This window comes from Eumetopias jubatus, unplaced genomic scaffold (genome assembly GCF_037043125.1).
Source record: "Eumetopias jubatus isolate StellerSeaLion01/CBP00866 unplaced genomic scaffold, mEumJub1_p1.0 scaffold_10, whole genome shotgun sequence".
Classification (NCBI taxonomy): Eukaryota; Metazoa; Chordata; class Mammalia; order Carnivora; family Otariidae; genus Eumetopias; species Eumetopias jubatus.
The window spans coordinates 107,188,987-107,216,935 of record NW_028274816.1 but is presented as its reverse complement, the minus strand read 5'-3'; the positions used below and the strand labels follow the sequence as shown (position 1 = coordinate 107,216,935).

At 57.5% G+C, this 27,949-nt stretch overlaps 1 protein-coding gene across 1 annotated transcript; it reads left to right on the top strand.

The window, feature by feature from the left end:
* Positions 1–13,228: 13,228 nt before the first annotated feature.
* Positions 13,229–27,949, top strand: PPP1R9B (protein phosphatase 1 regulatory subunit 9B). Its single transcript, XM_028093730.2, has 10 exons — positions 13,229–15,099; positions 19,010–19,142; positions 20,345–20,465; positions 22,291–22,395; positions 23,447–23,582; positions 24,171–24,323; positions 24,417–24,470; positions 26,969–27,198; positions 27,537–27,633; positions 27,834–27,949. The coding sequence occupies exons 1-10, from the start codon at positions 13,723–13,725 to the stop codon at positions 27,885–27,887; spliced, it is 2,460 nt and encodes an 819-aa protein (XP_027949531.1). The 5' UTR covers positions 13,229–13,722; the 3' UTR covers positions 27,888–27,949.

Below are 27,949 nucleotides of genomic sequence, written 5' to 3'. Positions count from 1 at the left end.
CCCCACCCCCACCCAGAGCAGGCACTGAATCCGGTGTGAACACTCTCCTCACATGACCAGGTCCCTCCAGTGATCCCCTCCCAGTGCCAGAGAATGTTCTCTAAACCACCAACCTGACGACCTCAGTCCCCCCTGAAAACACTCAGGGCTCCCCTTGCCTGAGTCCCCAGCTGTTGATGGTTTCTGGACCTGGCCATCGTGTCCAGAATCCTCTCCTCTCACCCCTGCCAACCACACACACACACACACACACACACACACACACACACTACCCCAGGCTTCTCTGCCCAGCCTCACTCTGCTGCCCACCCCCCACCCAAATGACATGCTCACTAAGTCCTTTGCATAAGCTGTTCCCTCTGCTTGGGGTTCCCTTCCCGCTCTCATCCCACCAGCCACTTGGCACTCACCTGGCAAGACTCAACACAGGCCTCCTCTCCTCCCCGTGGGCTTTCTGTGCTGCCTTCCTCTGCTAGGCCGAGCTGGGTGCCCGCTTGGCCCCTGTGCACAGCACTGCAGGGCAGGGCATCTAGAATCTTACTATCTTCCTGTCCCCCGGACCTGGCACAGGGCCCAGCAACCTGCAGGTGTAGGGGGGCCTGGGCGACAGCCTCCTTAATGGCACACCGAACAGCCGGGTGCCCATTCACCCAGCCCTGATCCCCAGAGCGGGCACCCCCAGTGTGTACCCCAGGTCTGGGAAGAGAGCGGGCCCCGGACAGGACCAACCAGGGAGAGCCAGGGGAGTGGAGGGGCTGCAAGCCGGCCCGACACGAATCCCACCTTGACCCCTCGCTGGACACGCGGCCTTGAAAAACTCAACGGCCCTGCCTCGGCTCTGTTCCCACAACTACAACCTGGCAGGATAGTGCTCACCTCTCGATGTGCTTGTGACGAACCACAGCCTCGTGAACTCAGCGCGAACTTACAGGCCACCCCCTGTGTGCCGGTCCCAGAGGAAGCGGAGAGGGACAGACACCTGCCCCACAGAGCTTGCACGTGGGCGGGTACTGCCAGCAAACCCCCGCCTGCCACCGTGTGCCGAGCTTTCCATTCACGGACGTAGGGGGACTCCCGTCCCTGCAGTTCCCAGGAGTGCTTGCATCCCCATTTTCAGATGAGAAGAGTGAGGCACCAGTGCTTTGTGATCCCCCCTCCCCCCCAAGGCCATACTACCAACGGCCCAGCTGAGGCCCGTGCCTTGCTGCCGGGGCACCCGCCCCCTCCTTCTTGCCTCAGTCAAGGATCTGGGTCCAGGTGTGAAGGGGGTGGGATGCCCTTCTCTTTGGGGGCTTCTCACTCAGAGCAGGCAGAGGGGACTCTCCTTAGATGTCCTGAGGAGGAGGCAGGGACCCGCAGGTGCCAGGGTTCCAAAATTCCTGGTGTGTGCGTGAGCATCCCTCCTGGGCATCGCCACCTCCCCGCCGTACCCAGCACCCCAAACATGGACGCCTGGGACCCGCTCTGGTCGGGCCTGAGGGGCACAATGTCGGCCTGCCAACTGGAATGACCAGTGGCAGTTTACTTAGTCCTCACCTTTTTTTCTCTCTCCCTGCCTGACCGTCCCACCCATCCCTGGAGAGCCACCAGATTCCAGAGTCAGCATTCACTCAGGCTCTCAGACAGGGCAGGGTTTGTCCCAGAATCACCTCGGCGCCTCTCCGCCTTCTCAGAGATGGAGATAGAGGGCTTGAGGGAGGAAAGTTCTGGAGGCAGAGGGAGAGTTAGAGGGCGCTGAGGGAGCAGGCAGAGCTGCCCGATTCTGGCCCGCTGCCCAGGCCTCAGCCCCTCGGAGGCTCCATGTGACTCCCCTGCTCTTCTTTGGAGCCCCCCCCCACACCCTCAGCTGTCTTAAGGTAGCAGTGCCCAAACCCAGTGCCACCAGGCCCCCAGAGGCGAGTCTCCTAATGGATCCTTCTCCCTCTCCCCTCAACCAGGGACTGTGCCAGAAGCCAGCCAGAAGTCCCCTGGAAGTCCCCTGTGGCCGACCAGAGGATCTCTCCACCTCAGAGCTGTCTCGATTGCAAGCTGCTGCTAGGATGCTCAGCATCTCTGTTCGTTGGGGCCTGGGCATAGAGAGTGGGTTCACAGGTCCTTAAACTTCTTAGTTGGCAAATTTAATTTTATTTTAAGTGGACCCCACAGCCCAATGAGGGGCTTGAACTCGACCCTGAGATCAAGACCTGAGCTGAGATGGAGAGTCAGACGTTTAACTGACTGAGCCACCCAGGTGCCCCTTAGTTTGCAAATTTTAAACAAAACCAAAGTCTACAGAATAAAAGAATGAAATCTCCATATATCCATCCCCCAGGTTCAACAGTCAGCAACTTCTGGCCAATCTCCTGTCACCTGTACGCCCCCCCCAACTTTCCCTCCTGTTTCATTTCCTCTGTCAATATTTTAGCATTTATCTTTGAAAGATGATGACTCCTCTATTTTTATTATTTTTAATAGAATGACTCTTTTTTAAACAATGACAATTGTTACACCTAGTCCATTAATATACCTTAAAGTTAATAATAATTCCTTAATATCAGACCTAGAGTGTTCAGATTTCCAATTTTTCATAAACGTCTTTTTTTTTAAGTGTATTTGTTTGAATCAGGATCCAAATAAGGCACACACACTGCAACTGATTGATGCGTCTCCTTTAAATCCATAGGTTCCGCATCCAAACTTCTCTCTCTCTCTCTCTCTCTCTCTCTGTCTTTTTCCTTGAGAGAACCAGGCCATTTGCCGTGCAGTTTTCCAGTCTGGGTTTTGCTGATTGCATCTATAGGGTGTTCTTTAACACATCTCTCTGACCTCTGTACTTCCTGTAAATTGTATTTCCTGTACATTGTTATTTCCTGTAAATTGTAGTTGGATTGAAAGTCCTGATCAGTTGTACGTTCTATTTTCTTTGGCAAGACCACTTCACAGATGGTGGTATTGCTTCTTCCATCCAGAAGCACAGCAACTGCGATGCTCTGTACCTCATCCATCAGTCCCCCCCCTCCACACACAAATGGTGATACTTACATCCAATCATTCCTTCCTTTATTAGCCAGAGTAATTTTCGACACAGAAACTGCCCCTCACTTACTGTTTGGTTAACTGAGTGTTGTAGCTCATATAGGAAAGATAGGATAAATACTTGCTTCTCTTCCTGTATTTGCCAATTTCTAAATAATGAGTTGATTCTCTAACATCCCTCAAACTTTAGCCTGTTAGCTTTTCAAAAAACAGTAGAATAATTATGAATTTATGGCTTTAAGCATATTTGATTGCTTTGGTCCATTGTGACTAGTGTCCCTCCTGGTCCTCAAGCTGTCCCTTCTTGAGCTCCCGAGGCAGCTCTCACCAGTCAGAGCATCCGTCTCTGGGGACAGGTGCGTCAGGTCTCTGCCTCTCCACACCTGTCTCCCCAGCTTTCTGCCGGATTTCCGCCTGTCAGTGTCCCGATTTAATTCCTCTGGTCCTTTGTCCCTGGCTCTCCCCACTCAGTGAATATCTGCTGAATGAATGAATGGTTGATCGAATGAATGCATCATCTCCCCAACTCTCTCCTTCCACTTCTCTCTTATGAACCTCCTGATTTCTGAGGGCCATATTTTCTTCATCTGCATCTACAACGGGGGATTATATGTTGTCATGAGGGACAAAGGAAAGGGATTCTCATCACGGTGATCTGATTGTCGCATCTGCCTCCCAGACTCCACCCCCATCCTCCCCCCCTTCGCTGCCCCCAGCGCCACAACAAAGGATGCGATCTGTCAGTCAGCCACGAGAGGGCGCGTTCGCGGCTGCAGCCTGGACCTGCGCCTGCGCAATATTGGGGCGGGGCGGGGGGGGAACGAGGCGTGGGGGGGGGGGTTGGGTGGAGGGGCGGGAGCGCTCCGCCCCGGGTTGGGCTTGCGCGTCAGAAGTGTTTGCTGAGCACTGTAGCTAGAGGGGGCGACGCAGGAGGAGGCCCACGGCCCCGAGTCTTACTTCGTCCTACCCTTCCGGGTCCAGAGGATGTCCTACCAAGCGGGGAGGAGAACCCTCCTGGAGGCGGGGGGCTGGACACAATGCCCTCTTTCCCACCATCCCCATCATTTGTATCAACCCTCCGACTTCCAAGGACATGTCCCTAGTTTCCCACCCCCCACGACGTTTGGGGGCACGAATCTGAGGACCTACGTGTACCCAGATTCCTCCTCCCTTTTTTATCTTTGGCCTTCAGCGCTCAAAGAGGTTCCTTGAGCCTTGTGACCGCCCAGAGCAATCAATCATGAGTCTGAGAATACCAGAGACCATCCCTGGCCAAACTTTCTAGCTTACAGGAGAAACAGAGAAGGGGAGGGACTGTGAGAGGGCTCCCAGCACAGTAATTTGCCCAGCTAGATCTCTGGACATGGAGAAGAGACACTCCGTCTATGTAAAGTGGGGGTAATAAGGATCCATGAGATAATGAAAACAAAAGGGCTTTGTAAACTGTAAAGCCCCGGAGAGAGTAAGGGGTCTTTTATTTATTTAGAACTGAAGGTGCAAGACTATAGCTGCCCAGGGCTAAGCCACTGCCACAGCCTGAGAGCTGGGAGAAGTCCGATTTAGAAGCCACAGCTCAGTGATAGGAGGATTAGGAAAATAAAAGAAACAAAATCTCTGACAATTTTTTGCAGATGGTATGATTATTTACATAGAAAATCCAAGACATTCTACAGGCATGTTATTAGGGTTGTTAAGGGAGATCGGCAAGGTTGCTGGACAAAATTTAGTATCCAAATACAAATAAAATACAAAATCCAGCAGTGTTTCTATACACTAACAATAAGTTATTAGAAACTGTAATATCTTTTTAAAAATACATCATTAATAATAACATTAAAATTGTACAGAACCCCAAAAAAACTCACAGATACTTATGAAGCAAAATGATAGATTATAAAAGTATAAAAACTATAGGCTCTAAAAGGAATAAGTGGAGAGATGTATTCAGTTTAGCGATGAGAAGCCTCAATGTCAGGAAGAAAATTCTTTCCATATTAATCTTCTGATTCAATGCGAGTCCAATGAATAACCCAATAGGATTTTTCAGAGAGTCAGGCAAGCCGATTCTAAAATTCATAAAGAGCCAAGGACCAAAAAGAGGCTAGACAATTCTGAAAAAAAAAAATAAGCCCCTAACAGATACCAAGACCTATTTAGAAGCGATAGTAATTAAAACAATGTGGTATTGGTGCTGGGCTAGACAAAGAGATCAATAGAATAGAGTGCCCAGAAACAGATCCAAGCATATGTGGGAATGTGATTTATGATGTCTGTGGCACTGCGACTCAGTGAGAGGGGACAGACTAATAAAAAGTGTTGTGACAATTGGCTTTTCAAATGAAAAATCTTCGCACCATCCATAAATATTAATTCCAGATGGATTAAAGACCTAAAAGTGAAAGAAACAAAACTTTAAAATGCTCAGAAGAAAATGTAGGAGATCTCAGGATCGAAAAGATTTCTCAGACAAGAAGAGATGCAACTCACAAAAGATTGATTTTACTACATTACAAAAAAAAGAAGAAGAAGAAAGAAAAAGCTTTCTGCTGTAACATTAGAAACAGAGTTACAAGACAAGCAACAGCCTGGGTGACAATATGGCAGCATGTAAAACAGATAAGAGGACCCGAAAATAATGTAACGTGTGTCAACTGTTCTAAAAAAATTATTCGAATTAAAAATAAATACACAAACTAAAAGGTTATATATACAAGATATATAAAGAATGCCCTACAAATCAATAAGGAAAGCACAGACCTTTTGCGTGCCACCCCAAATAGCATTCCTTCCCTTCTTCCCTGCTAATGGAACCCTGGTCTGATTCAGGAATCTGGAGTATAGGCTTTTGGGGACGCTGGGCCTTCCCCAGTTGCATCAGGTAAATGGTGATCGGTCTAAATACAGCACGATAATTCAGTTCCCCCGGTCAGTGGCTGGTTTAGGTGTGGACGTGTATGGAGTTCTGGCCACCAAGACCGGAAGGGAGATCTCCTGTGGGACCTCTGGGAAAGAGACACTGAGAAGAAAATGACCACTTTCTTCTACATCTGGACATTTGTCTGCAAAAGACACCTGAGGGGAGGCCACCATTGTGGACCTGAAGGGGCTGGTCTAAGAGGCAAGCCAACACAGTGAGGAGGATTTTGTGGAAAGATGGTTCTTGATGGTCCCAGCTGAGATGCTGAATTTAACCAACCTTAAGACTTCTTGTTATGTGAAATCATAAAATTCCTTTTTTGCTTAAACCACATGTAGTTGGGCTTTCTATAACTCGTATCAAAAGGTGCACCAGAAAAAAAATAATGCAACAGCTAGCAAAGGATATGGACATAAGCAATTCGCCCAGAGGAACCCCGGATGGCCCCTGAGCATGATAGGATGCTCGACCTCATAGGCAGGGAATGCAGATTCAAATGAGGTATCGCTTCACACCCATCAGACTGGCAAAAATAAAGTCTCACAAGAGCAGATGTTGGAAAGGATGTGGTCAGACAGGACACCTTATACAATGCTGGTGGCGAGAGCATAAAGTGGCGCTGTCGCCGGAGAGAGTAGTCAGGCAGAACTAGAGGAGTAGAAAGTGTGCCTGCCCACAGCCCTGGCTCTCTCTACTCCGAGCCCTGGCTCTCTCTACTCCAAGGTATCTGCTCTCCAGGTGGGTTCACACCAGTACAAGGATGTTCACCGCACCCCTGTTTATAATAGCAGAACACAGCAACACCTCAAATGCCCTTCAGTAGAGGAACTGATAAATAAATTGTGGCTTATTCCAATGATGAAATACCAAACAGAAGTTAAAGTGAAGGAATCAAAGCCACATGTATCAGTGTGGCTCCATTTGTGAAAAAGACACCGAATGGAAAAAATGATGCAAGATGATCCACACAGGAGGATGGTTCTTTTGTACGTATTAATAATACAGAAAGCATTACTGTCTGCTATTTTTTTAAAGATTTTATTTAGTTATTTGACAGAGAGAGAGACAGTGAGAGAGAGAGCACAAGCAGGGGGAGTGGGAGAGGGAGAAGCAGGCTTCCCGCTGAGCAGGGAGCCCGATGTGGGGCTCGATCCCAGGACCCTGGGATCATGACCTGAGCCGAAGGCAGACACTTAATGACTGAGCCACCCAGGCACCCTACTGTCTGCTATTTTATGAATACTTCAACGTGTAGCGAAAATATCAAATTATGGGCTAGACTATTTATAAAGTAGGAGAATTCTGATGCTACAACACGAATGAACCTTGAGGATATTACGCTAAGCGAAATAAGCCAGGCACAAAAGAACAAATGCTATGTGATTCCCCTTGCATGCAGTACCAAGAGTTGTCACATTCATATAGACACAAGAAGTAGGATGGTGGTTGCCAGGGGCTTGGGGGGGAGGAGGATGTGGGGAGTTAGTGTTTAATGGGGATGGAGTTTCAGTTGGGAAGATGAGAAAGTTCTGGAGATGGATGATGGTGATGGTTGCACAACAATGTGAATGTACTTTGTGCTACTGAACTGAACACTTAAAATGGTTAAGATAGCAAATTTTATGTATTTTACAATTAAAAATAATTATAATAGGGAACCTAGGTGGCTCGGTCGGTTAAGTGTCTGACTTCAGCTCAGGTTGTGATCTCAGGGTGCTGGGAAGGAGGCCCTCACTTTGTGGGGCTTCCTGTTTAGCGGGGAGTCTGCTTGTCCCTCTGCCCCTTCCCCCGCTTGTGTGTGCGCATTCTCTCTCTCATAAATAATAAATATAATCTTTAAATAATAATAATAAATTATGGACTATAAAGGGTGCATCCCAAATTTGTGACAGTGGGTATAGTGGGCAATGGGACAGAGAGAAAGAGAAAGAACCAACTTTCATGTCCTTTCCTATGAAAGAACTTGAAGCAAAAATGACACAAAGCTAGCATTTATAAATTCTTTTTTTTAAGATTTTATTTATTTATTTGAGAGAGAGATAGAGGGAGTATGAGCAGGGGGAGGGGCAGAGGGAGAAGCAGACTCCCTGAAGAGCAGGGAGCCCGATGCGGGGCTCGATCCCAGGACCCTGGGATCATGACCTGAGCCGAAGGCAGATGCTTGACCCACTGAGCCACCCAGGCGCCCCAGCATTTATAAATTCTGTTTGTTATGTGATTCGCTGAACTATTCTTATTTTTGAAGAAACTTTTCAAACTAAAATGACATATAACATATATATATCATATATATTCTTGCATGCTTTTTTTTTTTTTAAAGCAAGAAGAGTTTTCTCAAAGAGAGCTGCTCTGCAGCGGCAGGATTTGTCCCCTCAAGGTCACCTCAAGTGCAAGGGGTTGAGTGTAGGAGCCCGGAGAGCTGGCCTCTGGGGGTTGTTCCTGTGCAGGTACATGCTAGGCTGAGCCTGGCAGAGCCAGTCGGGAAAGGAGCTGGCCTGGGCAAGATGCTCTTTTCCCTGCCCCAGAGCAGGTGAGACAAAAGGCTGGGGGAGGAAGGTAACTCAGAACCAGTCTCCTCCTCAGGCACCCACTGCACAAGATCCAGAGAGCAGATGAAAAATAGAAACCACCATCAAAACACAGGAATGTATATTATTAGCAGTTGGAACCGGCAGTAGAAAGAGTCCTTCGAATCTGCTGATGACAAACTACATTGCCCAATCTTTCCGGGTAATTTTTTCTCTGACCTCCCTGCATATCTCAGGAGCTCCCACAGCTATGGCTGTCCGCGTTGCAAAATACATATTTACAGGCCCTTTAAGCCTGGCTAAATATAGGCTTTCTTTTAAGGCAACTGATGACTTGGAGAAATCTTTCCTGTGTCCCACCCCTTCCCCACATCCCAACACACACACATACAAATACACACACACACACACACACACACACACACACCCTGACTCCTCCTTCTGTGGGTGGGTCTCCAGGGACCCCTGTCCCTGCACAGGGAGTGGGAGAGTTGAGGCATCAAGAGGCAGGAATGAAAAGCCATTGGCAAGTAGAGAAGAGAGGTTACCTTCACTCCGGGGATGACCCCCAAAGGTTTGGAGGAACTGCAGGCAGGGGATGCTTGTCTCCGATTTCCATATAATTGACCTTACAAGGAACCAAGAGGCTGGAAGTCTCATGAAGACCCACACAGAGATGCAAACACTGACGCCCATTTTGGCCACACCTGCTCACACATGGGCACACACCTCCATGCGTGTTCAGATACACATGCAATCAGTAGCAGCCGACTCACCAAGCTCCTGCTTTGTGCCAGGAGCTGTTCTAAATGTATAAGGCCCTCACAGAACTCATTTAATCATCAGCACTATGAGGCTGCTCTGTTGTCTCCATTTTACAGATAAAGAAATTTGTTGCAGTCCCTTAACTGGGGAGTGGCAGTTGGGAACAAAGTCTGGCTTCAGAGCCCTATTGTGCTCTGCCCCACCTAGAGCAAACGAGACTCAGGGTCTCCGCACTCAGAAGACACACTCAGACATTCAAATTGAGCTTTTTGAGGAAATTAGGCTTGGGGAGGGGAAATGACCACCCCAGGTCACCCGGCAACTGGGTGAAACTATGATTCAGTTCAGACCTTGTGAACCATAGCCTGGTCTTTCCTCTAAAACTGGATAAGTCACTTCCCTCTGCACGTCTCAGCCCTCCTCATACCCCCTGGGAACGGGTCAGCTATGGGCCATGGAAGGCCCCTCCAGCACCGACATCCTGGACTTAAGTTTTCCTCTATGCAGTCGTGTAACAACACATAAGCCTTTCCAGCATTTTTCTTATCTGACCAAGTCCCTGGCCGAAGACAACAGATGAAAGGGAGTGATGGGGGCAGGGACCACTGGCTCCCCACAAAGTGGTCGAAGGGCAGGGTCCAGGCCAGCTCTGCTGAGATGACTGTGGCCACAGAAACACAATGTTCAGAGGCCAAGTTTCAAGGCCCCAGGGCTGGGAAGAGAAGCCAGCCTGGCGCCCAGCCCAGGCCTGAGCCCAGGGCACTGAGGGCTTGGGACTTATCACAGATCTCCCTGCCTTCATCACCCATTACACCTGGTGTTTAAAACTGGCAAGCCTCGAGGAACAGTGTCAGAGGGCCCTCATCAGATCTGGGAGATAGGTGGGAAAACGGGGAGGGGCTCTATCAGGAGAAGGGGCGAGGGCCTCCAGCCTTTTTAGCAAGGACTGGGAAAGGCATCTCCTTCCCCACACCCCCTACCTTCTGTGTTCCAGCCACTTTCCTCAGTTTATCCTCTCGGGGCAGAGACACCAAGTGACTTTTCCAAGGTCACACAGCTAGCAAGTGGTAGAGCCACGATTTGGGAACTCTGACAGCCTATCTCCTGGGTCAACTTTGGGAACCTCACCTTCTCTTCCAGGGCCAGGTGCGGAAGGACCACCATTTATTTATTTTTTTTAACTTTTTTTTAAGATTGTATTTATTTACTTGTCAGAGAGAGAGAGAGAGCACAAGCAGGGGAAGAGGCAGGCAGAGCAGGCAGAGGGAGAAGCAGGCTCCCCGCTGAGCAAGGAGCCCGATGTGGGACTCGATCCCAGGGTGCTGGGATCATGACCTGAGCCGAAGACAGATGCTTAACCGACTGAGCCACCCAGGCGTCCCAAGGACCACCATTTAAAGACCACCTGGCAACTTGGCCATCAGAGCCTTCTCCACAAAGGACAACAGAAAGGCTGGTTAAGTCCCTGTGGGTTACTGAACAGAAGGAGAGGTGAGGATCACAGCCAGAGGAATGAAAATTAGGTTTAAACCTTTCCAGTTGGATGATGACCCTCCCAACCTGCTCTCCTCACCCTCCTGGCAGGTGGGATTTCTGCTCTAGGCTGGCAGGGAGGGGTTGGAGGAGATAATACCCCATTCCCCACCCTAGTCTTGCAGGCCAGCCAGCTTGGTGCCTGACCCCAGGGAAGGAGTGATGGTAAAGCACTTATGGCTCCATAAAAGCTTCTTCGGGAATTCTGGCTGGGGGTGTCGCTGAGCTAACCAGGAGCCCATGAAATAATAATCCCACTCATTAGCCTCAGCCATTCAAGCTCAGGCGACTCCACCCTCCTGCATCCCAAAGCACTTAAAAGGGTTTCTCCTTTGGAAGTCTCAGGACAAGGGAGATCCAAGTATCCCAGCAATTCCTGTTCACCCCAAGCTGCTGCTGGAGGTGTCTGGGGTCCCAGGGTCACTGGGCCTGACTGCTGGTTCTCAGCTCCTCCCCCCACCCTTAGGAGTTGGCTTTCCCACCTGGCCAGAAGCGTGGGCCCAGACCCTTGGGCTGCGACCAGTTAAGATGACTCACTAAAGGGTGTGGGAGATTCTGGGCAGAACACCCAGGGGCCTGCGCCCTCCTCCAGTCCACACAAGAACTTCTGGGGACAATGCCCAAACTCCCATCCCTCAACTTAGTGAGGTTTCTGTCTCCCCCATATCCACAGTGGGGTTGGGGGGCCTGCGGGGGAGGCAGGTTTCAAGCTCCAGACTTTGAACTTGGAAACCCAAGTCCCAAAGCTTGTTCCTGAAAGAGCTTCTAAAAAGGGTTAGGAGGGAGGGGGGGTTGAGGATGGCTTCTTCAGTCTGTCCCATCCCAAAGTATAAAATCAGGGAGGGGGAAGCGACCTGTGCAGCTGGGCAAAGAGGCAGGTGGCCCGGGAAAGCCTGAGGTCTGGGTTCATTTCCGGTCTCTGCTCAGAGCCCAAATCTTCCCTCTCCCTTAGCCTCAAGATCCAATCCGGTGGTTCCAGGCCCCTCCCCGTCCCAATATTCAGGATTCCCAGGCAGCTTCCCACACCCCATCCCCCACACTCTTTTGCACGTGCTAACCGGCTTATATCCCGCAAAACCCACAGACACCCCTACAGTGGAGTAGTGGGAGGATTCCCTACAACAGCAATTCTAGGCAAGCTGGGGAGAGAGTGGGAGATTGGGACGAAGAGGAAGAGGATGGAAGAGAAGAGGGCGGGGGAGGAGGCAGAGACCGCAGGAAGGCCCGAGATGCAGGAAGCAGCTGGGAGTGGGGGGAGGCTTTGTGCCTGAGTTGTTCTCTGGGTCCTAGGGTCCACACTGTTCATCATTTCCTGGGCTCTGTGGAGTGAAGCGGCGCATCTGGACCTGTCACGGTCTAGGGGGTGGACCTTAACTCCCAGCCCTGGCAGCTGGGGACGGGTAGGGGGCGGCCCCAGGCTCCCTGCTGTGTATTATATGGGGGTTGGGGAGAGCATCACAACAGCTTTCTGGGTTGCCAGGACAGGGGTTGTGTAGGTCACTACTATCTTTCCCCCTGCCTCCCTAACACACACTTGCAGAACAGTGGCCAGGAGCCTTTAGATCAGAGACCCAAGCTAGAGCTCTCACTGGTGAAACTTTGGCCCCAGGCCTCCAGAATTCCTCCTCCCAAACTCCTTCCTGTTTAAGAGGCAAGAGTGCCCAGGTAGGGGCTTGAAGACAGGGATTCCACCCCCTCCCTGGGTGCAGGGCAGGCTGGCGACAGGACACCCCCCTTCAAACTGCCAAGGGGCAAAGGCCAGCTTTGGGCTGCCGCCTGGGGGATGAGGACCATTTCCTTTCTCTGTTCTCCTTCCTCCTCCACAAGGCGAGCAACCCTGGGCTAAGCTTTCACACCTTGGAAGATTGCAAAAGGTTCTCCATGAGAAATTGTTAAATGCAGATTCCTGGGCCGGTCTCTGAGATTCTGCTTCCCAAAGTTTGGAGGAGGGCCCAGAAATCTGAATTTAAAAAATTTTAAAGTGCCCAGCGATTTTGAGGCTGATGGTCTTGAACCACACTAGGGAACTCCAAGGGCCTGGAAGGCAACGATCCTTTGCCCCGCCCACTAATCTCCCTTCCCATTTGGGGAGGAGAGGGGCCCACACTGAGACCACTGGGGCTGGATTGCCTCCCCCAATATTTGGTGGGGCTGTGCTTTTGTGGGTTGTGATAAGCCGCAGTCAGAGGTTGGGATGGAAGGGCTGAAGAGGACAGGCCAGGACCGGAGGGGTCAGCGTCAGGCAGTCGAGAGGGACGGGCAGGGGAGGGGATACATTCGGGAGGAGGGGAAGGGGAGGGCTCACAGACTCCGGCCCCGGAAATCCGATCCCTTTAGGACCCAGAGGTGCCAGTCCCCCAGCGGCGGCGGCGAGAAGGGCAGCCGCTCGGTCTCGGGCAGCCGCCGCTCGGGCAGAGCCAGAGAAAGACCGAAGCTCGGGGCGCGGGGGGGAGGGAGGGAGGGAGGGTGGCGCGGCGGTGGAGCGGCCCGGGCCGGCGGAGCAGCCATGGGCGCCGGGGTGCCGGGCCCCCCGAAAGCCGAGGCCCCCGGCCGGGGTGGGGGACGCCCGGGCTGCCAGCCCTGCTGACACCGCCTCGGACGATGTGAGCCGGCGCCTCCGCCGCTGCTTCGCGGGCAGGGCGCGCGGTCCCACCGGCCCCGGCCGCCGCCGCTTTTCTAATTTGGGTGGGGGCGACCGTAGTAGGCCGCTCGGGCTCTGAAAGAGGGGCTGGCTGTCTGTGGCAGCTGGATTGGGGGAGGCGACCCACACAGGGCGCTCGGAGATTCCCCCCCCCTTTTTAAGCGGGGTTAACTGTTTTTGGCAGCTTGGTTTGGGGGGAGCCTAAAAAAGGCCTTCCGGGGTTTCTTTTCTCGGGGGGAGGGGGCGGTGGTCCCGACTTGGCCAGCCGCCTGTTGGAGGGGGGGAGCGGGAAGCGAGGGGATGCGCCCCCGTCTCCCCCCACCATGATGAAGACGGAGCCGCGGGGGCCCGGGGGTCCCCTCCGGAGCGCCTCCCCGCACCGCAGCGCCTACGAGGCGGGCATCCAGGCGCTGAAGCCGCCCGACGCGCCCGGGCCCGACGAGGCGCCCAAGGCGGCCCACCACAAGAAATATGGCTCCAACGTCCACCGCATCAAAAGTATGTTCCTGCAGATGGGCACGACGGCGGGGCCGCCGGGCGAGGCGGGCGGCGGCGCGGGCCCCACGGAGGCCCCGCGGGCGCCCGAGCGCGGCGTGCGCCTGTCGCTGCCGCGGGCCAGCAGCCTGAACGAGAACGTGGACCACAGCGCCCTGCTCAAGCTGGGCACCAGCGTGTCGGAGCGCGTGAGCCGCTTCGACTCCAAGCCCGCGCCCTCGGCGCAGCCCGCGCCGCCGCCGCACCCGCCGTCCCGGCTGCAGGAGACGCGGAAGCTGTTCGAACGGAGCGTCCCGGCGGCCGCGGGCGGCGACAAGGAGGCCGCGGCGCGGCGGCTGCTGAGGCAGGAGCGCGCCGGCCTGCAGGACCGGAAGCTGGACGTCGTGGTGCGCTTCAACGGCAGCACCGAGGCGCTGGACAAGCTGGACGCCGACGCCGTGTCGCCGACGGTCAGCCAGCTCAGCGCCGTCTTCGAGAAGGCCGACTCGAGGACCGGCCTCCACCGTGGGCCGGGGCTCCCCAGGGCCGCGGCCGCCGGGGCTCCCCAGATCAACTCGAAGCTGGTCAGTAAGCGGTCCCGGGTGTTCCAGCCGCCGCCGCCGCCGCCGCCCGCCCCGTCGGGGGATGTGCCGGCTGAGAAGGAACGCGGCCCCGGAGGGCAGCAGCCTCCGCAGCACCGAGTGGCCCCTGCCCGGCCGCCCCCCAAGCCCCGGGAGGTGCGCAAGATCAAGCCGGTGGAGGTGGAGGAGAGCGGGGAGTCTGAGGCCGAGGCGGCGCCCGGGGAGGTGATTCAGGCGGAGGTGACGGTCCACGCGGCCCTGGAGAATGGCAGCACCTTGGCAACCACTGCCAGCCCCGCGCCGCAGGAGCAGAAGGCCCAGGCGGCCCCCGAGGAGGCCACGGCGACCGTGGCGGCGCCTGAAAGAGGGGTGGGCAACGGCCGGGCCCCGGACGTGGCCCCGGAGGAGGCGGATGAGTCCAAGAAGGAGGACTTTTCGGAGGCAGACTTGGTGGACGTGAGCGCCTACAGTGGGCTGGGGGAGGACTCTGGGGGAAGTGCCCTGGAGGAGGACGACGAAGACGACGAGGAGGATGGGGAGCCCCCCTATGAGCCCGAGTCGGGGTGCGTGGAGATCCCGGGGCTCTCGGAGGAAGAGGACCCGGCCCCGAGCCGGAAGATCCATTTCAGCACGGCGCCCATCCAAGTAAGTGAGCCCCCCTCCCCGCCCCCGCGCCGCCCCTGCCACGTGCACGCCGTCGCCCCCGCCTTGCCAGCCGGGTTTGGCAGGCTGAGTCAGCCCCTGCCACCCAGCCCCCTTCCCAGAAGTTACCACCCTGAGGGGGGCGTGGGGGAGTTCCAGCTGTTTGTCAGAGGGGGACGAGTTTCAGGCCCGAGACGAGGCCGGCCTGCCCCGACCTGCCCTCAGGTTCCTCTGCTTGCTGCCTCGCCCTGGCTCCGCCGCACCCGCATCCCGGACACCTGCTTCCCCTTCCTCTCTCCCAGGCTCTCTTCCTCCAGAGGCTGCCTGAGGCTGGGGCTTGGGTGGTGGGAAGATGTGTGTCTGTGTGTGTGTCCTCAGGAGACCCTCCCCCCATTGGTCCTTACTCCACTCGGGGGGGGGCGGGGGGAGTGGGGGAGCTTAGAAACACCTCCTGCGTTCCCCCTGTAGAGGAGGGAGGAGCCAAGAACTTCCTAAAATGAAGGTGTAGGGAACCGCAGCCCTCCTCCATCCTGTCTGTAGCCCCCACCCCAAGTTTGCAGAAGTGAAAGAAGGAAGCAGGTCTTTGAGGGTGAGCTGAGCTGGGACCATGTGACTGGGGGTGGGGGAGAGGCCTGGCGCTGGGGCCCTGTTCCCTGGGGTCTGTGCTGGGCCAGCTGGGGAGGTGGAGGTGTTGGCTTCCGCAGGCAGCAGGCGTCTGGCCTGGCCCATGAGGGGGCTGGGCCTTGGGCAGGGCACCGAACAGAGGGGTGGGGCCGGGAAAGCCCCCAGGATGCCCGGCAGCTGCCACATGCCTTTGCTCTTGGCTGCTCGGTAGGGCAGACTCCCATGGCCTTGGCAAGCTCCAAGCGCTCTTGCCACATTCTCTGGGTGCCCTGAAGGACGGATGGGAGCTGCCCCCTTTGAGGGTCTCTTCCCCCATCCCCACCACCACTCTTGGCAATTGGTGGGTGGCTTGTGCCAGTGCCCTGAGATCCTCAGAACAGTGCCAGTGCGGGTGGTGGGGACATTCCCGGGAAGAATTAAGAGCCTTAGGTCACCCCTGCTGCCTGCCACCCTCCAATCTTGGCTGGCGCATCCAGCCTAGATGGCCCTTTCTCAGTGCCCCAGGCTCAGCTCTGCCCAGCACCGGGTCCGCTGCAGGAGGGTGTCCAGGCCCCAGACTCTCCTAGGCCTGGACCCTGCCTTTACCTCTCCACAGCCAAGCCCTCGTCTGTCTGCTTAAAGTTTCCATAACTGCTCCTGGACACTGAGGCTGCCCATGATTCCTCCCAGCCCTCCTGGAGTATCAGCGGCTGCCTCTCTCCCCTGCCCCCACCCCAGCCAAGGCCTGAAAGGTGCTACTCCGCCAGGCCAGCCCTCCCGCTTCCGGGGCTGCGACCTTATAAGTCCTTTCTCCCCCCTCCCTGTCCTGAGGGCTACGGGATCCTGGAGGGAATGGAGGATGAGGGTGTTTCTTGGGACCTGAGGAGTCAGGACCCCCGCCCCCCGCCCCGTCACCAGTTCTCTGGGCGGCCTGATCCAGAGATGGAGTTTGTTGGTCTTTCAGTCCTGGGCCTCTGACTGTCTATATTTGACACCTTACCCTGATTTTTGGGTAAAAAATAGCGCATGATTTGGAGCAGTGCTCCCCGGCTCCCTGGTGACTCTTGCTCACAGGAGTGCGGGAGCCGGTGGTCTGTGGTGCCGCCTTGGCGTGTCTGACTTTTGACCTTGCTGGGGATTTCCTCCTCCCCACCCTGGACAGTGGATCCCTGTTTTTCTCCCTCCCTGCCCCCATCCTGCATTGACACTGATTCTCGGGTCTGGTGCCCTGCGGATGACCCAGTTGTTGCCTTTGTGGAAGCTTCTGCTGAGGACAGAGAGACCAATTCCATGTTGTCACTTGGGGCAGGGGACAGGGCCCAAGCCACTGATTGGCTGGGCACATCATGGTGGGCAATGTGAGGGGCGGTCTGGGGCCTCTGAGCGAGGCCTGGGTTTCCTGCAGGGGGCAGGATTTGATCAGCTGAGAAGAGAGGGGAGGGCAAAGCCCAGGGCAGGCTGGGAGGGTGTTTTGGAGGTCACAGTGTGTTCGCTGCCTCGCGCACACGCATCGGGGAGGGCATCACAAAGACTGAGGGATGAAGGGACCCTGTCCCTTGGAGCAGAGGGTGAGGGTCAGGGGACTCAGATGCAAAAGTGGGCCAAAGCCTATTTGCCAAGCCCAGGGCATGAGTGCAAGGGGGGGGGGGGGACAGAGTCACAGGTGACCCACCCACCAGGGCCCAGCTGGGTACAGTCTCATCCTGCCCTGCCACTGGCTGACCCAGGTGACCTTGGCAGCAGACCTGGCATCTTATGCTGTGTGCAAACTGGATGGCCCATCCCTCCAGGGGCTCGGGGGCCAATGGCCAGATGTCAGGAGGGCAGTCCGACCACTGCCCGACTGACGGCGAGCTCTAAGGGCCCGAGCTTGGTTTCTCTGATGTAGGGAAGTTGAGGGCAGTGAGTGAAGTGACCACATAGGCCCCTCCCAGCTGCACTTCTAATCTGTGAAACCCCACCGTGGGAGCGAGGCTCTGGTCGGGGGGAGTGGAGGGTGACACTGAGTGAGCTCAGACAAAGGCTGGGACACAAGTCTGCTGCCTGCCAGGGTGCCCATGGGCCTGCTCCTGGAGGAGAGCGGGCCCTGGCAGGGGCCTCGGGGGGCACGGAGCTCCATTCCAGCTGCTCAGGCCTCGGGTCCAACCGTCTGATAGAGCTGCTCCCACCCTTTCTCGCCCCCGCTTGGCTCCAAGCGGTGCCAACCTGTCGCTGCAGGCAATGAAGCATGAACGCATCATGGTACCCCAAATGGTGCTCATTAACCTCCCACTGGGGGTACCCCCGCCTGGACCCAGAATTAGGCACTCCCACAGAGCCCCTGCCCTAGCCTCTCTGTTCTCTGGAGGAGGTTTGGAATTCCCCTTCTCACGGCGAGACACAGGAAGAGGACAGCAGAGGGGTGCAGGAGACAACAAGGTAGGGCTGGCCTTAGGGCCCCCATGCAGACTGGGTTCGCTGGGGACAAAGTCAGAGAGGCTGCCACCTCCCTGAGCTCCTTGCTTTCACCAGGGTCCCGGACCTCTGGCCTGGGCCTTCTAGTGCACTCGGGATAAGGGGCACACCTCAGAGCCGCTTCTCGAGAGGGAAACTGAGGCCTGGTCATGCAGGCAAGGCCACGTGGGCCTGGCATTCTCCCCCATCCACCTCCTGCCACCTGAGGGGCACCTCAAGTGGAGGGCTGCCCTTTCTGCATGGGAGGGTGGAGGTGATCTTTTCTGCTTCCCTCCCCCACCCTGGCTTCCACTTCAGGTTCAGGTCAGCTGGGTCCCGGGTGCCCCTGTCTTCTGTTCCTCTCTCTCTCTCCCCTCTTCCCTCCCCTGTCCCTGCGTCTCACACCCGCTCCCCCCTCTCTCCCCATCTGGCATCCTCCAGGATCTTCTCCACTCTTCCTCCCCTCCTCCTCTGCCCCTCTGCTCCTGCTCAGCCTGTTCTTTCCACTCTCCTGCCGTCTGTCTGGCTCTCTGGCTCCCCATGCTTCTTTCTGCACCAGGCTGTTGTTGGTCCGTCTGTCTCTGAGCCCGAGGTCCGGCTTCCTGAGTCGGCCACTTTCTCAGGGATTGCCCTTTCTTTCTACGGCGGCCCCCGCGCCAGGTGGGGCTGCGGGGGGCGAGGGGGGAAGGATGGTGTGCGTGGGGCAGCTGCGCCCCTTCCTCCAGGGCCCCGCGGGCTCGAGCCCTGGAAGGGCCTGCTGCCTGAGCCGGGGTCACGCTGGGGCTGGGGGAGGCCCACAGCAGGAGGGGAACGCCGATGGGCGCTGGCCACCAGCCCTGCCCCTGTCCCTGCCCCTGACTGAGCGGCGCCCCCGCAGGTGTTCAGTACCTACTCCAACGAGGACTACGACCGGCGCAACGAGGACGTGGACCCCATGGCCGCCTCGGCTGAGTACGAACTGGAGAAGCGTGTGGAGAGGCTGGAGCTGTTCCCCGTGGAGCTGGAGAAGGGTGAGAGGCCGGGGGGGGGGGGGGGGGGGGGAAGGGGGGCAGGGCCAGGCTGCAGGGGCGGGGCGGTGGTGGTCGCCTCTCTGGCGCCAGCTCTGCCCTGGGCCCCTGTCCGTTGCCCCCAGCCAAGCGGACTGCGGTAGCCCCCCCCCCCCCGCCCCCGGGCCTGCCGCACCCCATACATCCTTCGGGGGCCAGGTCCCCAGAGCCACGCGCTGAAGGGGCTGTCCCAGCTCACTTACATGCTGTGGTAGGTGCGGGGCGGGGGCCGGGGGGGCCGCTAGGAAGTTATGCTGGCCTTGAGCTCTGAAGATGGGAACTCGGGAGCATATGGGAAAGAGGGGAGAGGCTTGGCTACATTTTCATCACGAGGGCGAAAAGGGTATGCAGGGCCTAAGAGCCCCTGTGGAGGACACTGTTCTCTAAGATGGACAGGAAACCATGACAAGGCGTGGGAAAGGTATTCTAGAAGGACCACGTGAGGCTGTGCTGGGGGGAGAAGGGTCGTAAGTGGATGGAGAGAGGCCATAGTGTGGGCAAGATGATGGCCATGTGGGACGTGCGTGTACTTGAGAGATCCTTGGGGGGTAGGATGTGCAGGATCTGGTGGTTATTTGGTTCTGGCTGAGACAGTGAGGGGGAGGGAGGAGTCCAGGCGACTCCCAGGCCCCATGAGGGAGTAGCAGACGGGAAGAGCCTGTTTGTGGGGAAGATAAGAGTTTGGATGTCAGAGACCCATGAGACAGGAGGAGATAGCTGTGGAGAGAAAAGCAGGAGGTCTTGGGTCATGGAGACTCTTAAGTATGGGTCTGTGTAGAAAAGAAGACCAGCCCCCCCCCCCAAGGCCTTTCCATCCCTCTGGATCCCTCATCTGTGTGTACAGTAGACTCTGGCCCCCCCAAGACGCCTGGGCGCCCCTCAGCATGCCCTGCTGCTCATTGGTTCTTGTGAGGGGCAAAGGGCAGGGGGTGACCCAGGAGCTTCCTGGTTGGCTTGGCAAAGAGGGGGTAGACAGAACAGTGTCCCTTCCCCAGTTGTGGACCTCCCCTAAGCACGGGGACTGCTGCCTGAGGTCGGGCCGTGCCCTGGGGTGAGATTGGGGGTCGGGGGTGTCTCTCACTTTGTCCCTTGCAAGCCCTAGGCTGGGACACCTTACCTCACCCCCACCTCCCAACACCAGCCTGTCCCGACTTTCTGCTCCACAGACTCCGAGGGCCTCGGCATCAGCATCATCGGCATGGGGGCCGGGGCGGACATGGGCCTGGAGAAGCTGGGCATCTTCGTGAAGACGGTGACTGAGGGTGGTGCGGCCCACCGGGACGGCAGGTACCCCCTCCCTCACCAGCTGTTAGCTGCATGCCAGGCCACCGAGCCAGGATGGGCCCCTGTTTGTGTGGGGTTCAGGTGTTCGTGGAGCCTTACCATGCCAGGTGCTGGTCGGGGGGGACAGCAGTGAACAAACCCACTGGGAACCCTGTCCTCATGGCGCTTACATTCTTTGGGGAGTGGGGAGGGGGCCGCATGGAGGCATTGTATGTCCTGGTTTTGAGCGTGTGTGGGCTGTGGGAGGGAGAGCATGGCCATGGAGTCTGTGTTCCTGGTGGATACATCTGAGCTTTTTTTTTTTTTTTCCACTTAACAAATATTGCTGGCTCTGTGGTGGGGCTAGAGCCAGGCCCTGGGGAGTCAGTGACGGCTTCCCTTGCCCTCGGGAAGCACGTGGTGTGGTGAGGCAGACAGACATCCAAGTAGACACGCAGAAAATGTGGGAAAAGCACAGGGTGGCATGAAGGCATAAAAAGCAGGACTTGCTCTCTCTGGATAGCAGGGAAGGCTTCCTGGAGGAAGTGATGTCGGAGCTAAGGCCTGAGGATGAGCAGGACTTAGTTAGGCTGAGGGAGTAGAATGTACAAAAGGTTCCAGGAAGGGGACTGAAAGCCCGCAGGTGTGGCCGGAGCCTAGAGAACAAGGGGGGGATCCAGGCATGTGGTGTACCTGTGGAGGAGGCTGCTCCTTGTGTGAGCGCATGTGTGAGCATGTGTACCTGTGTTTGGCCTCTGAGGCTGGAGGGGTCAGAAGGTTCAGGAGGCCCTCCTGGAGCCCTGGGCACCCAGCGACCCCTCCGTGGGCCACTCCACTGTGTATGTATCACAGGGGGGAAGTGGGAAGGGCTCTGGGGCATCCCCAGCATTGTTGTAAGTTGGCAGTTGATATGAGAGGAGGCTTGTGGTGGCACCTCCAAACCCAGACCGACCCCCTCCATCTGACAGAGATGAGTGGGTGTCCCTGTAGGCGCTGGGTGGCTTTCGGGTCATGTTGCTAGAGCTTTTGCCTGCTGTGGCCCAGGTGGCGTGGGGGGTGGACAAAAGGCCGGTGACAACCCGTGCTCTTTCACTTACCACCCCCCCCCCCGCCCCAGTTTGGACTTCCAGAGCCGTTCCTGTGGTCCCCTGTTGGCTGTTGGCAGCGTGGGTAGTGTGTGCACGTGGGAGAGAGTGCCCACATGCACCAGGGGGTGAACCGCTCACAATAGGCCATTTCCTCCACTTCCACAGAGTGGCCCTGACAGAAGGCCTGGAGCGCGCAGGGGGGTGGCAGTGGAGGAAGGAGGTGGCCAGGGGGCCTGCCATCCCCCTCGGTGGGCCAAGCTGGCCCACCCCCATCTCTGTCCTTCTGGGGTGGAGAACCAGGGCTTCTGTTGCCACACCTAGAACGTGGTGGGGGCTGCGCCCGTCTCGGGGTGCGGCGAGCACAAGAGTATATGCCATGGGGGTCTCAGGCATTTGGGAGAAAATCTTCAGACCCGTAAGAGGACTGTGTGTCACCTGTGCTTTGGGTGTGCGTGGTGGCCACGAACTCTGTGGGTGTCACACTACTCTGTCGGGTGTGATGGAGGAGGGAACGAGGGTGTGATTATCACACGAAGTGTGCTTGGTCCGGCCTATCTGTGTCGGATTTGCTTGCCCAGGTCTCACTGCCTAGTGGTGGGTCCAGCTGATCCCTGACCCTCTGGCCCCGCGCATTTTATGCAAGTAGACAAAGTACCAGGACCCAGTGGGGATTGAGCCTCAGGTTCTGATGGAGGGAGACCACTGCTCCCTCCGCTCTAGTTCCCCTGTGACTGTCCCCTAACCAGTGTGGCCTCTCCCAGGATCCAAGTGAATGATCTCCTGGTGGAGGTGGATGGCACGAGTCTGGTTGGAGTCACCCAGAGCTTTGCGGCCTCCGTGCTCCGGAACACCAAGGGTCGCGTGCGGTAAGGGCCGGCAGGGCCCGGCTGGGTGGGAAGTGGGAGCAGACGGGGGGCCTGGCCCTCATCCCGCATCTCTGCCTGCCTGCCCACGCCCAGGTAAGGCTCTGGGTGGCCCACCTTATAGAGGAGCCTCCACGGCCTCCCTGCCGGAGGGAATTCTTGTACCCATAGGCCTGCCCCATGCACTGCTGGCCACCGGCGCTCGGGCTCCAAGGCCCATGGTCTGCTGTGCCTCCCAACCTGCCCTCCTTCCCCTGCCCCTCCGTGACTCAGTCACTGAAGAACCGAGACGTGCAGGGAGAACGCCACCCACATTGGGGTCCCCCCACCAGGCACTTCATCCTTCCCTCCTCACCAGCTGTGTAATCCCGGGAGGACTCCCTTCCCCGGGCCTGGCAATCGAGGGAATTGGGTTAGAGGCTCCTCTGTCCCTCTCTGGCATAACATTCGGGGACCACTCCCTGCCCTCTCTAAAAGGGGCACTGCCCCCAGGAAAGGGCGGTGGAGAGAAACAGGATGTGGGTGGCCACGGAGAGGAGGGGCTGGTGCCTGGAAGTTCCACTATTTCCTCTCCATCCTAATCTCCACTCACCATCATCCCGCCCCTTCCTGAAGCCTGGGGGCTTGGAGCTCACTGGAGACACCCCTCCACAGCCCCACGGCAGGGCAGTGGGCAAGCAGGCTGCCGGGACGGGTCAGCTTCACCATTCCCCGGCCTCGTCTTCGCCCCTGTGGTGGAGGAAGAGCCCCCTGCCTTGGCAGCCCCTGAGCTCCTGTCCCCTGCAGCGCAGCAGGGGGCTCGGCTGACATCACCCCTCCCCCACAACCGGCTGCGAGGGTTAGTGGGCCTTTCTGGCTGTCCAGGGGAGGAAACCCAAGAAGGGCTCCCAGCTCCCCCCATTCATTATTAACACTCCACAGCCTCTGGACTCAGCCCTCTCATTTCACCTCCCTTGGGAGGGTCTGCGTGTGGAGAGGGGAGCACCAGCCGGGAGGATAATGGTATCACCCAGGTGAAGACAGAGGCAGGGGGATGACGCTCGTGCCCCTGCAGGTTTATGATTGGCCGGGAGCGGCCAGGCGAGCAGAGCGAGGTGGCCCAGCTAATTCAGCAGACCCTAGAACAGGAGCGATGGCAGCGAGAGATGATGGAGCAGAGATACGCCCAGTACGGGGAGGACGACGAGGAGGTAGGAACTCCCGGCCTGGCCGGCAGCAGCATCGCCCCCTGGTGGCTGGATGGAGCATCACACCCATCCTCTGCCGCCGCGGCTTTCCCAGGCCTCGCTGAGGAGGCCAGGGCACCTTTCCCTATCCTGGGGGAGTCCCCAGACTGAGGGAGGAGATGCAGATCCTTCCTTCAAAGAACTCTTAGTCTGATGGAGGAGTCACACTCTGTCTTCAGAGAGCCTTCCTGCTCCTACAAGGAAAATGCAGTTCCCTCCGAGTCCCTGCTCTGGGGGGAAGGCATAGCCTCTACCCTCAGGGGACCTAATCTGAGGAAGGAAGTGGCTCCAGGCCTCAGGGGACCCACAGTGTGAGGGGAAAAGCACAGGCGGTTTCTTCAGGGATCCCAGTCTCCTGGGGGACCTACCAGCCTGTTGAGGGAAGACACAGACCATGCCACCGGGGTGGCCCCAGCCCCCTGAAGCGTGACCCGCAGCCATGGGTAGCTCCCGGTCTGACACGGACAGGCTGTTGCCAGTCTAAGCCCTGCTCCTCGGGACTCAGGGAGGCGGAGGTGGGCAGGGTGCACAGCCTCCCCACTCCCTTCGCAGACAGGAGAATATGCCACCGACGAGGATGAGGAGCTGAGCCCCACGTTCCCGGGTGGCGAGATGGCCATCGAGGTGTTCGAGCTGGCAGAAAACGAGGATGCCTTGTCCCCTGTGGACATGGAGCCCGAGAAGCTGGTGCACAAGTTCAAGGAGGTGGGAAGAAGGGGTCCCTGGGGTGGCGGAGGGCAGAGGCAGGCCATGACCAACTCCAGCCAGAGCTGAGCACCTGCCTCTCTGCCCCCACAGCTCCAGATCAAGCATGCTGTGACTGAGGCAGAGATCCAGCAGCTGAAAAGGAAGGTAAGAATGTGGCACGGGGAGGGGGGAATGAGGGCTGGGGGGATGACTCCCCCCCCACCTCACACCTGCAGACACTGACACTTGTCACCTGCAGGCAGAATCAGAACAAGCTACTCTGAGGCAGGGGAGCATAGTGTTAAAAGCTTGAGCTCGGGACCCCCGTGTGCCACCGTCCACTTGCTGCCCCGTGCCTCAGTCCCCTCCCCTGTAGAATGGGGTGACGGTAGTGCCCACGCTGTACGTTCTGTTGTGAGGATTAAATGAGATAAGGCATATAAAATCCTTAGCACAGCACCTGGCTCATAAAAGGTGCTGAACAAAAAGTCGAGCTATTAGCTACCAGACTGAGTGACGCCAGGTCACTCTAGATGTCTTCACATCGCTCCTGTCCCCCACCTGTCCTCTACAAACAGGCTCAGCAATCACTGTAAGCTACCCAGGGATACACGCACTGACACATGCCAACCTGGACCCCAGGCCTCCTCATCGGGATGTCTGGAGACACCCACTCTGTGTGGACACGGAGACAGTGGGCCGGGCTTCACGTGACATGATACCCAGGGGCAGCAGCCTGGATATGTAGACTCCCTCTACGTTCATCTGCCGCGAGACACACAGGCACAGCCATCTCCCCAGAAGAGTGTCACAGGACATGTGCATTCTCACGCCCCCCGATGGTGACACTCATGACATACACAAACATGCACACGTACTCTGCAGCGACACCCCCTCGAAGCCCATTGGGTGCCAGTATGCTCGCAGGCATGCCGATACGCAGACTTCATGTTACAGGTCTGCACTGGGCCCCTGCTGGGCCTGGACATTCGGTGTCCCAACTGCCACGGGGCTTCCAGTGTGGTCGGGAGACGGCTCATGGGGGCCGCATGGCCACAGGACACCCACCACCCATGGAGAGAGGGGAGGTCACAGCTGAGCCTTGGGGGGCAGGCAGGGTTTAGTGACTGAGGCTGAGGAAGGGCGCCCCCCGGGGGAGAGAGGGCTGAGCCTGGAGGAGGCCAGTCGACTGTGGCAGCCATTCCCTTGGGCACGAGATGGGAGGCTGAGCCGGCCTGCGGTGGCGGAGGGGGCGGGGAGCTGCGGCTGGCAGGGTCCTGACTCCCCACGAAGGATTCTGGCCTTGGTCCCGTGGCCACAGGGGGACTAGAAGGGGGAAAAGGTCACTGCCCACAAGGTGGAAGGACATGCGGGTGGGCAGGACTCGGAGGCTGGCAAAGCATTGGTGCTGGCGGTGTCCTGGGGGGAATGGTTTCCCCAGTGGCCCGGAGTGCAGGTAGAGGGTAGGAGAGGAAGGGCAGGTTGGAGCTCATTTCTGAGGTTGAGATGATAGGCCATGCCCCCCCCCACCCCCGGTGGATGCAGAGCAGGAAGGGGCGGGGGGAGGGGGGGCACAAGTCAAAGGTCTGTTCAGGCCTTCAATTTGTGGACGCCTGTAGAGTGCCTTCTGAGTGCCCTGCACGGTTCCAATCCCTGCAGTGTGCAGAAGCGGATTTGAACCCTGCCCTTGTACAGCTTAGTGTGCACGCTGATGTCTGTACCGTTATCAACGGACACGGGGCTCTGCGGGAGAGTGCGGGCTTGCTGAGCTCCTAGAGCCGGGGGGGGGGGGGGGGGGCGGGTGTGTGCGGGAGCGGGTGCTGCTGGAGGGAATCACAGGAGACTTCTCTGGGGAAGTGATACACTGAGCAGAGAGCGGAGGGGTGAGCTGGTGGGAAATAATGTGTCAACAGCGGGGAGGAGGTGGGGACGGAGGTGGGGACGTTCTAAGCAGAGGGAACAGGGCAAGTCCGAGGGTCTGCAGGAAGGCCCATGTGGCTGGGGCACAGACAGCAAATGGCATTTGCAGCCAACGAGGTTAGAGGGGCAGGCAGGGGCTTAAGGCTGAGCGCCGGTGCAGCCGTGAGATCATGGAAAGGAGGAATAGATTTGCGTGGGTGGGGTCAGGTCTGGGGCATCGTGCCTGTGAGGAGCTGGGACACAAGGCGGGAGAGGAGCCAGGATTGCTGAAGCCACAGAGACAGGGACTGGGCAGCAGGGCCAGAGCTGCAGAGGGGACAGAGGGCGATGGTGACCCTCCCCTGGCCCGCTCTGTCACATCGACCGTCTTACTGGAGCCCCGTGAGCTTGGCAAAGCAGGGATCAGTCTTGTTCCACAGATGGGAGGACTGGGGCTTAAGATGGAAGTTGCCTTGCCCCAGGTCACAGAGCGAGTCAGTGACTAACCTGGGCCTCTTGCCTGCTAGGGGCATGCTACAGTGCGGGGGCCCTGGCTGGGGGCTCTGCGGCTGGGCCCCCACCTCTTCCCTCTCCGGCTTTTAGTTCTCAGGCTCAGCCAACAAGAGTTAGCAGTTGCGGGGGGAGCGGGGCAGGGGGCTCCAAATCTGCAGGAGTTATCCAGAGGCTGGCCCTGGTGCCAGGATTGGGCGCTCCTCGGCTCCATGTGGCCCCCACCAGTCCATGGCTGCTCCTTCCTCCCTCAGCTGCAGAGCCTAGAGCAGGAGAAGGGGCGGTGGCGGGTGGAGAAGGCCCAGCTGGAGCAGAGCGTGGAGGAGAACAAGGAGCGCATGGAGAAACTGGAGGGCTACTGGGGCGAGGCCCAGAGCCTGTGCCAGGCTGTGGACGAGCACCTACGGGAGACCCAGGCCCAGTACCAGGCCCTGGAGCGCAAGTACAGCAAGGCCAAACGCCTCATCAAGGACTACCAGCAGAAGTACGTGGTCAGGGGGCTGGGAGCGGGGCTTCCTGGCCCGGGGAGGACTGAGAGGCCATTAGTGGCAGCTCTTCCCCACCCCCAGCTGAGTAGGGAGGCAAGGAGCACAGAAGGTGGAGGACCCTATGGTGGGGGTACCTGGGCCCAGGATGACTGGGCACTGGAGCCAGCACAGTCAGGCCCCAGAGGTTTTGGGAAGAGCTGGGGCCTCCCGACTTAAGGGAGAGGGACAGAGCTGCCCAGGTGGGCCTAAGGACAGGCCTGAGGATCCTGAGACTCCTTGGATGGAAGTCAGACTACACACCCTTACCCGTGGTCTGTCCCCTGCTGATCCCTAGGGAGATTGAGTTCCTGAAAAAGGAGACCGCACAGCGCCGGGTTCTGGAAGAGTCGGAGCTGGCTAGGAAGGAGGAGATGGATAAGCTCCTGGACAAGGTAGGCCCGGGGTGCCCTGGGGGCCGGGGCCTATAGAGGGGGCAGCAGGTAAGCTCCCCTTCAGTACCTCCTCTGTGGATCCTGGAGGGAGAGAAGGAGTCATGCTGCTGCGTCTGGGTCATGTCCCCATTAGGGGGTCAGAAGGGGCAGGGCCCACGCCTGGTATCCAGGCCTGACCCCCTTTCCCTTTTGTTTGCCAGATCTCAGAACTGGAAGGAAACCTGCAAACACTGAGGAATTCCAATTCTACTTAACAGGAATCATTCCTTGACCGGACAATAATTAATCCCCTCCCATTGTCCTCCCTCCCCTGTCC

Coding starts and splice junctions, on each gene's coding strand:
- PPP1R9B (XM_028093730.2), top strand. CDS start 13,723: ATGATGAAGACGGAGCCGCGGGGGCCCGGGGGTCCCCTCCGGAGCGCC. Junction 20,466..22,290: donor GCGGCCCACCGGGACGGCAG/GTACCCCCTCCC, acceptor GGCCTCTCCCAG/GATCCAAGTGAATGATCTCC. Junction 24,471..26,968: donor TCCAGCAGCTGAAAAGGAAG/GTAAGAATGTGG, acceptor TTCCTCCCTCAG/CTGCAGAGCCTAGAGCAGGA.